General features: G+C 46.7%; 1 protein-coding gene across 1 annotated transcript; it reads right to left on the reverse strand.

The window, feature by feature from the left end:
• Window positions 1–1,363: 1,363 nt before the first annotated feature.
• LOC104615887 (lysozyme g-like) lies at window positions 1,364–5,106 on the reverse strand. Its single transcript, XM_010282688.1, has 5 exons — window positions 5,064–5,106; window positions 4,146–4,235; window positions 2,912–3,108; window positions 2,523–2,661; window positions 1,364–1,494 (listed from the first exon to the last, which is right to left on the reverse strand). Exons 1-5 carry the CDS (start codon window positions 5,104–5,106, stop codon window positions 1,364–1,366), a joined length of 600 nt encoding a protein of 199 aa, XP_010280990.1.
• Window positions 5,107–8,657: the final 3,551 nt, after the last annotated feature.

An 8,657-nucleotide genomic window follows, 5' to 3' on the forward strand; every position in this document is an offset into this window, starting at 1 on the left:
CGACAGCCGGCAGAAAGGTGCCCGGACGCCTCCGAAATGGTTATTCAAAAGCCTAAACATGAACGTCCCTATTCCCCTGCTCACAGGTATAGGGTGAGAGGCCGGGCTCGGGCTGCCTCATGCCCTGTCTTCCAGCCCGGATCTTCTCACCCACCCCAGTCTGCAGAACCATTTTCCTCCCCCGGTTCTCAATTTGTGTTTTAGACCCGTTCCAAGAGTACCGAATAGGGTTATTTACTGAAGTTGCAGGTTGCTGCCCACGAGGCCCCATGAAATAAAATAAAAAAAAAAAAAAAAAAAATTGGAAAATTGGAATTCAACATTTATCTTTATTTTCTCTCTTGGAAAATTGGAATTCAACATTTATCTTTATTTTCTCTCTTATTCTCAGTAAACCTAAATTTTCACCCAGACCCATCCACATTGAAGAACACTTTCAAACAGAGCTTATAAACCCAGAGCTAATTCACTCCTAATTAGAAGCTGGGATTCCTGGCAGAGGGATGGATGCTGAAATGCTTTTAAACTTGGAGGAAACCCAGCATAAAGGTGTCAAAGCTAAAGCAGGGAAAGTTGTGGGTTCTTTTTACCAACACTATTGTTGTGATACACCTCCTGGGGTGGGGGTACGTATGGGGCCAGCTCCTGCTTGGAGGGCTGCTCTCTGATGGAAAGGTGTTTTAAGTGCTTGCTATGGCACTTGCAGTACTTCCCATATAGAGGTTTTCCCCTGTGTGAGGCTGCTTTTCACCCTGAAGAGGCCACCAGCCCCACCACAGCTGTGGGCTCCATGGCTTGGAAGATTAACAGAAGTGTGTTTAGTATTGTCCTCCACAAGGTTGGCTACAGGAATACACAGCTAGAGCGGAAACATGCAGCGATCAGAGGTTTGTTGAGAAGTCTCTTCATTGCCCAGTAGCTAGCACAACCAAGGGGAAGGAAGATTTCAGTTTGGGGGCTTCTCCCCCTTGTTGACCAGGGAGAGGGGAGGAGGTGGATGAAAGAGACAGGAAGAGTACAGCTGATGCCCACGGATTGCTGCGTGTACGCCTGCACCCAGGGGATGCACAAACAGCCCTGGGTTCAGCTCTGAATGAGAGGAGGCACCTGGTCTATCCCCTCCTGCCTTTCAAAGGCCCCAAGCTCGTGGTTTCTTGTCCCTGCCAGGGACCTCCCGTGGAAGGCAGAGCTGAGCTCGCCCATCGGCAAGTGGGGAGCTGGGGTTTGCTGAGAGTAAGATGCTGCTGCCATTGCCACCAACATCGGTCCAGCCAGGAGACCTGAGGAACTGCTCTGGGTACTACAATCACTACTGGGCTAGTCTATGTAGAGGAGAGGCTTGGTGGTGGGGCAGGTTTATGAGCTAGAACCCATGTCTCTTAAAGTACTGGGCTCGCCTAATCACGCTGTTGACGTAGTAGTCGTCTCTGTCGCATGGGTCTTCCTCGTAGACCTGGAGGTTGCCCATTTTTGCACGGTAGGTGCAGATTCCCCCTGGAAAGAGTTAAGAAGGAGTTGTTACAGGCTTATAAGAAATAGAGATTTAACAGTAAAAATTCCTAGCCAAAAGGGCCGTGCATCTCATCGAACCTGCACAATTAGCAATTTCCCAAGCAGTTGTGTATTATTGTTGAAAAGTGACTGATTTTGCAAAATCCTTATTTCTATAGTGAAAGAACCCATGACTCTCTCCATGTGCAGGTGGGAATGGCACACTGGTCCCAGAAAAGGGTGTAATCTAAAAAGGCAGTGGCAGAACAAGAATGGGAGAATAAGAATAGCATAGGATGAACAAACCAGCATGCAGATAACATGGACTACAAGCAAACCTGGATCCCAAGCTTCCTTGACACAACTTAACAACCTGCCACGATAAGGCTGTTTTGTGGCCATGCCTCAATTTCTGCCTTCTCCAGTGGCTTTTGGTTGGTTGTTTTTTTCCACCTTATTTATCTACCTGACAGCCATTTCACTTCTAGGATGAACAGATAAGAGGATAACTCGAGACCTGTTCACGTTCACTGAGCACAATGCCCTTTCCAGGGAATTTAAGGAGGTCCTGGATCCAGCCATTCATCAGCTGTGGCCCAGCTGCTCAACGTAGCGGCCCTCTGTGGGTGTTTGTCACTGAAGTCAAGGGGCAACCTGCCGAGGCTATGCCTAAAACTTTCACCCAGCCCTGCACGGGGTGCCTCCATGCCGCTGCGGGAGCTCCCAGGCCAGGCTGGTTTCCTGCTGCTTCCCACTGCAGCAAAGCTGCCAAGGAGGTTGGTGTCCCACCACAGTCTCTCTTCTGCAGGCAGAAACATGGAGACCCTGTGGACACTGCTTTGAGCTGGGAGGTTGCGTCTATATTCAGACCTCTTGCTGGTCTGCTGTTTTGCTCTTTTAAACTAGGAAACTCGGGGGCGGGGGGGTGTTGGTAAAATCTGCCAGACTGATGCTCTTTCTCCCTTAAAAGTGACACCAACAGATGCACATCACTCAGCGTTTCGCTTTCTAGTATATAGCCCATTGCATACCTCTCAGCTGCTGGTCCCAGGTCCAGGTAGGATGTCTTGCCCGTACTTCATTAATTGCAAGAACCAGAATAGTTGAGCACTGATTTATGTGTTCCTCACTATCCCACATTCCGAAAGGCTGGTGTTGCTGCCTGCCAAGCTAGAAAAATCAAGCAAGAAAATTGATTTCATGCTGAACACAACCACCACTGTAGCTTCCTCCTCTTCTTTGTACTCACAGGCTGTGACTCTGAAGTGACCTTATTCAGGACAACAGGTAAGCACAACCTTTGATGTAGGGGGAATGCGTTTAAGTGCTGTCGAACACAGAACAGTCATTTGCTATGGTAAGGCCCTGGGATATACACTACAGTACTGTTCTGTTACTCATACTTATCAACCCAATGTACCTGCATCAAGCCGTACTTGTGCCGTCCCTGGTCCCAGCCGTTGTCCAGGAGCAGGCCAACACGGCTTTCCTGCGAGATGATGGCAGCAATGAGCGCCGGGTCCAAGCACAGGTTTCTGGCTACTCTCTTAATTGGGATCTCGTATTTCCTCAGGCGTACGATGTCTGCCTCAGCAGCCCTCCGTACTGTGGCAAGTCCTGTGCCATAGGAAAAGGCAGACTTACACACCCTCCTGTCCAAAACCGTTGCTTTCCCTTGGAGTGGGTGTATCAAAGGAGTAACTCCAGTGTTGAAGAAAACGCAGCTACACTGAATCAGGCACTGGTGCTGGAGGAACAAGTACAACCCTAATGGCTCTGACTGTGGCTGGGGATTGGCTGTGCCAGTACCCGAGGGCAATGAGGGGAAGCACGTTCATGGTTCTTTTCTGCTGCCGCACCGCTGGAAATGCGGCTCCAGAGTCGGAAAAGTGAAATTTCAAATTGCATTTGCAAAAAGCGAGCGATGCATTACTACTGACCAGCCAAACTGTTAGTCATTGTTAGACCGTGTATGGAAAGGTGAGGGTTTTTTAAAGTAATTTTGGAACAGCTTGAAAACGAGTAAGTGGATTCAGATCCATGCTTGGACACCTGCAGTCTGGTGTCTGTCCCAGAGGCATCTATGTCTGAGGTACCTGGCAAAGTTACTGGAAATCTGGGCACTATGAACCCGAGGTAGTCAGCTGTGCAGTGACATGGGGCAGTAACACAAAGCAAGAAAGAAGGAAATTGGAAAGAGATACCAAAAATGGGTCACCCAGAGGTATGATGGCTACACACTTGGGACCTTCCCCCTGCAAAATGGGTCTCTGGCAGGTCACTGCTGGCCAGCTCAGCCAACATGCCAGCACTCAGGACCTGACTCTGTGCATCTTCCCCTTCGAGCTGAGAGGCCCCAGAGTTTTGTGAGGCTGCTGATGCTAAAGTCCTGGCTGATGAAGAAGCTGTTTTGACTGAAGAGGGGTTGTGCTATTGCCCTTTGCTTAGGGACTGGGGATCCTGACTACAGGACCTGAAGTTTGTCCTCCCACTTCCCACCAGGTTTGGCTTCACAGCACCTACCATTTGAGGAGGAGAGGTGTTGCTTTCTCCCTTTTGACAAATTGAATAGTTGCACCACATTTAATAGAAGGCAAAGCACCTCTGTGTCAGGTACAAACAGGTTGACAAACCAAGCAATGAATGATACCTACCACAGTCTGGGGCTCTTACAGCTGTACAGGACATCATGGGGGCTTGGAGAGCACGTATATCGCCATAGCAACTGTAACTCATGGATGGAGCTGAAAAATTAAATGGAGGTGTTTGAAGACCTAAGATCTCAGAACAATATAGTACAACATGCTGCAAGTGAGTACAAGTCAAGCATGAGGGATTCATCCAGATCTGCAATCCACATCATCTTGTGTTGGCCATGCTTCTATCATTGCCACTGTTCTCCATCAGTAACGTAATCAATGAAAGCTAGAGAACAGAAATTTGCTCTTTTCTAGTTGAATAAGTTGAAGTAAATGTAACTAATGACAATTTAGATGAACAGGCATCTGCCCCATTAGGTCTAAAGGCTGGTGTGGGAGAGGGGAACTGCGTTTATTTCAGAGGTTTTTTCCCATTCAAAGCCCTCCAATATCTGAGACCCCTCAGATGACAGCTGGCAGTACCTGAACATCCTGGCTGGGAAAGTCTCCTGTACCCCTCTGCAACTTGGTGAGGAATTAGTTCAGGAGAGTGCTTGCCTCAGGCTGGGCCAATTACCCTGCTTCCTCAGTAACCGAGGAATGACTCGCCTCCGTCAAACAGCCCGTGACATTTGAGAGACCATTTCTGAGTAGGCAGGGAGACTGGATAAGGCTAGCTGGGAAAATCAAGAGGAGGTATGTCTGTGACTCCCTTTGGTGCCAGACCCAACTCCAGACGTGGCTGGTTTAAAGGGCGCAGGAGGGCAGCAAGCAGGGTCTTACAGCAGCCGAGGGCCTTCAGCCACGCGGAGTTTTACAGCGCCGTGCAGAAAGGTGACCTCAGGCCTGACCGCACGCCTCCTCTCCACAGTCCCTCCGCAAACAGTTCCCGGGGTGCTTCCGACAGCAAACCAAACCCAAACCCCGGCTCACCAACAAGGGCTGTAAGGCCCAGCAAGAGCAGTGCGGGGATCATGGTGACGACTCTCCTCAGCTGCCCCAGGAGATCTGGAAACACAGCAGTTTGCAAAACATGAAGAAGTCAACGCTGATTTTCAACAGCCCTGTAGCAAAGTTTGCGTGCCAAAAGCTCCCACCCTGAGGTGCCGGACGGGGATGGCATTTGCAGAAGACGGGTTTGGGAGCGGAGGCACCCTCTCCGCAGCATGCTCCCCCCCTTGCCCCCAGCACGGGATGCAGCCACTAGCTTCAGAGAGTGGTGGTGGGGGGAGAAGCAAGTGACGGGAGCCCCATCTGCTCCTTATTTCCTCCTTGTTTGGGGGATACAGGCTTCTCCTGTGGCTGAATGTCTCCTCCATCTCGTGTGCCACTACACCATCACATCGAGAAGCAAGGGCCAAGCTCGGGGAGCTCAGGAGCAGGGAGGTCCCCGTCAGCAGCCTCGGCCAGCAGGGATCTTTTAGCCCCTGTCACTTCATATCGCTTGCTCACATGGCCCCTCCTGAACGCTCACGGCATGTCTTTCTGATGACAAGGTGCGGCACCTTCGCTTTATATAGGTGTTTGAAATCTAATGTGCTACAGAGCGCACACAGTCTTTGTCTCTCTGTTCAAAAGGCAATGGGATTTTTGCTTGGCTTTTGGAAAAATTAGTTTTCAAAAATCAAGCAATATGACCCTCTCTGCTGAGACCATGCAAGGCAAAGATTTTGCTGGTGAAATAACACTTCTGTGTTAATTCCTGCGTGTGATAATGGCAGATAATCACTTTAGTAATAAATGCGTCTGTTGTACTTATTAATAAAATCCCCAAATGTCATCAAATAGTAGCTATCAACTGGAAAAAACATTGACTCTACTTGCCTTGCTGGTGAGTGCATTTAAATGGAGCTTTTTTTATGGCTTACAAATGTTTCTTTTTCCCCAAGAGGCTTTCAAATACAAAACACACCATGAGTCTTGTAGGCAATTGTCACGCAATGCTATTAACACTTGAAAATGCCTGCTTGATTTTAATAATGTGCAACTTTTTCTCTAGTCTGTATTTCTACTGCAAACCGAAGTGGCTGCATGCACAAACACAAATAGCCCACCCGTGTCATTGGAAAGACTCCCTTGCCCTGAGTGGGCTTATTCAGGCCAGCAAACACCCCCGGCTGGAGCTGGGTACACGCAGTGGCTCAGTTTGAGCTCTAAGAGTGAGTATTTGCAAGTCTGGATCAATATAGCTTGACCCAATACCCATTCATTCCATGGCAAATCCATACGGGGCCTCATCAAAAGCTACAGGCTGTAGCTGTTTCCAACACGCAGAAAATTGCCGTATTATGAAGTTTTAAGTTATCAGCCTTTTTTTTTCCCCTTCCCATCACAAAAATCACCAGAGGCCTTAACTAAAAGAGCATAGCAATCACAATATTGACAAAATGCTAAATCAAAGCAAAACCTGAGGCTTCTGCCTCTAAATAAATACTCTAGGAGTGAATTCAGACTCACCTGTCTTCAATCAGCCTTCCTCTGAGAAAGGTCACTTGATGACTTTTATATATATGTGTATGAAAAGGTACCCACCCTATGGGCTTTGGAATGTTAATTCCTACCTAGTGTGATGACATTTGTTTTAAAGTACAACAAGTAATATATATTAAGAGCTTAGAACTCTTAAAATTCTTTTCATACAAAGATTTGCACAAGAGGTGGTTAGTAAGACGCAGGACAACTCTGTGAAAGGAAGTAAATACTGTTTTTTCTCCATCAGTAAGCACACTGATGCACAATAAATAACTTGCAGAAAGCCATGGAAATATGATATTATTATTAAATTAATATTAAAGAAAAAGGACACAAATGTTGTAATTTAAAAAAACACCTATGATTTCAAACTCCTTTTGCTGTTGTGTAATTTTTAAACATAAAGGATGCTAGTACATATTCCCCTTGTGCTGGATTTTGGTCAGCACAGCTTGTGATTGGGAGGGAGGGGATGGAATGTCAAGGAAAGAGGAGGAGTTCACTTACCAAATGGTATGTGTATCTTCTTAAACTTAAGACGCAGGAAAGCTTCCTGGTATTGTCAGGGCCATCCTGGCAATAAGGTGCAATCAGTGACCACAGACAGGGTTTCCCCATGTTTGTCGCTGACACTGTTACACTGAGCTAAAGGGAGTACAGAGTGGGCAAAAAATACTACCTGACTGAATAGCATTTTCCATTTGTTTTACATAAGCTAGCAAGGAGCACACCTGAGATCTAAAGCACACCAAGATTCAATACCACCAGTTCTTTCCTACTCACAGATTTTCACTTTATATTTTTTTTCCTCATGCCAAGTGGTCTACCAGGGTGAGGTTTTTTTCCACTCCACTTAATGGAGATGCGATCAAAATGGAGCATCATTTTGAAAAGCATTATGTATTGCACATGCTATTCTTGTTCTGTTCGCAAGTTATATCATCACGTTTCACTGGGTGGTGTAGAATACTATCTACAATTACCTGGAACAATACCCATACTAATTACTGTCTCTGTTGTGAGTTTCAACTCTGGTTTCATAACATTGGCAGGCAGATGCATTTCTCAGGTTGCTCCTTTTGTGCAGGATGTAATTATAGGTAACACGAGGTATTCACAGACCTTATAACTGCTTTATAGTGAAGCTGCCCATGACGGCTGACGCGTGCTGGATGCCTGCCACTAACTGGCCAGTTAAAGATGCATCTGTAGCATCATCTCAAACCAACCCTCTCGAGCTGCCTTTCCCAACTTTTAAAGGGATACAGCCAGTTTAATAATCACATTTCCATAGATTTTCTTTCCTACATCTAGCATACCTGTAAGTAATGATAGCAAAGGTGTTCAAACTTGAGAGACACGAGGCTATTGGTTTTTATTGTGTTCAGAAATGAACAGGTGACGACGGCCCCAATCTCTTCCTTTATCTTGCCTTTCTGAATAATGCAGGTGGGCATTGAAATGACATCCTGCTCTGCTCAAAGCATCTCTCTAGCCATCCTGTAAAATAACTAAGACCAGAAGTTTATGAGGGAGGAAAAAGTATTTTCCTTCTGTTCTCTAAGACCAGACTTCGAATTTTACTGTAGGAAAGGTGCTCTAGCAATGAGGTCACTGGACCGGATCTTATGAGACCTCAGTTTACATCCCAGCTTAAAGACAGATCTATCACCTAAAGTAAATCATTTGAAGTTCAAGCCAGGAGAGGGTTTATGCTCATAAAGCATGAATCAAAACACTGTCAGGCTCCAAAACTGTGTTCCAAGTACTTGGCTAACATGTACTTCCACTCCTGTTTTGAGTCTAAAGTGGCCCAGCTGGAGGAGCTTGATCCTTAGGGCCCAAAGTCTGGTTCTGGACTCTGTGTCCCAATGCCAAAATCTCTGGGTGAGTGGAAGTTTACAGTGCACACTCAGGCATTTACTCATGTAAATCTCTAAAAAGTGGCTGTGATGCCTATTTTGTTTAAACCAGCCATGGCAGAAGCAAGTCCAGTCTTAGAAGATATGCTTAGATGAAGATGACTTAGACAGGTGCACTCTTCACTGGGTAAAG

The sequence above is a fragment of the Phaethon lepturus genome, unplaced genomic scaffold (assembly GCF_000687285.1).
Source record: "Phaethon lepturus isolate BGI_N335 unplaced genomic scaffold, ASM68728v1 scaffold1642, whole genome shotgun sequence".
In the NCBI taxonomy this organism is placed as follows: Eukaryota; Metazoa; Chordata; class Aves; order Phaethontiformes; family Phaethontidae; genus Phaethon; species Phaethon lepturus.

Excerpts from the sequence above, each read along its gene's own strand:
- LOC104615887 (XM_010282688.1), bottom strand. The coding sequence starts at position 5,106 with ATGATCCCCGCACTGCTCTTGCTGGGCCTTACAGCCCTTGTTG. Across the intron at positions 4,236-5,063 it reads GGGCCTTACAGCCCTTGTTG|CTCCATCCATGAGTTACAGT; the intron begins GTGAGCCGGGGT and ends TTAATTTTTCAG. Across the intron at positions 1,495-2,522 it reads CTGGGACCAGCAGCTGAGAG|GGGGAATCTGCACCTACCGT; the intron begins GTATGCAATGGG and ends AACTCTTTCCAG.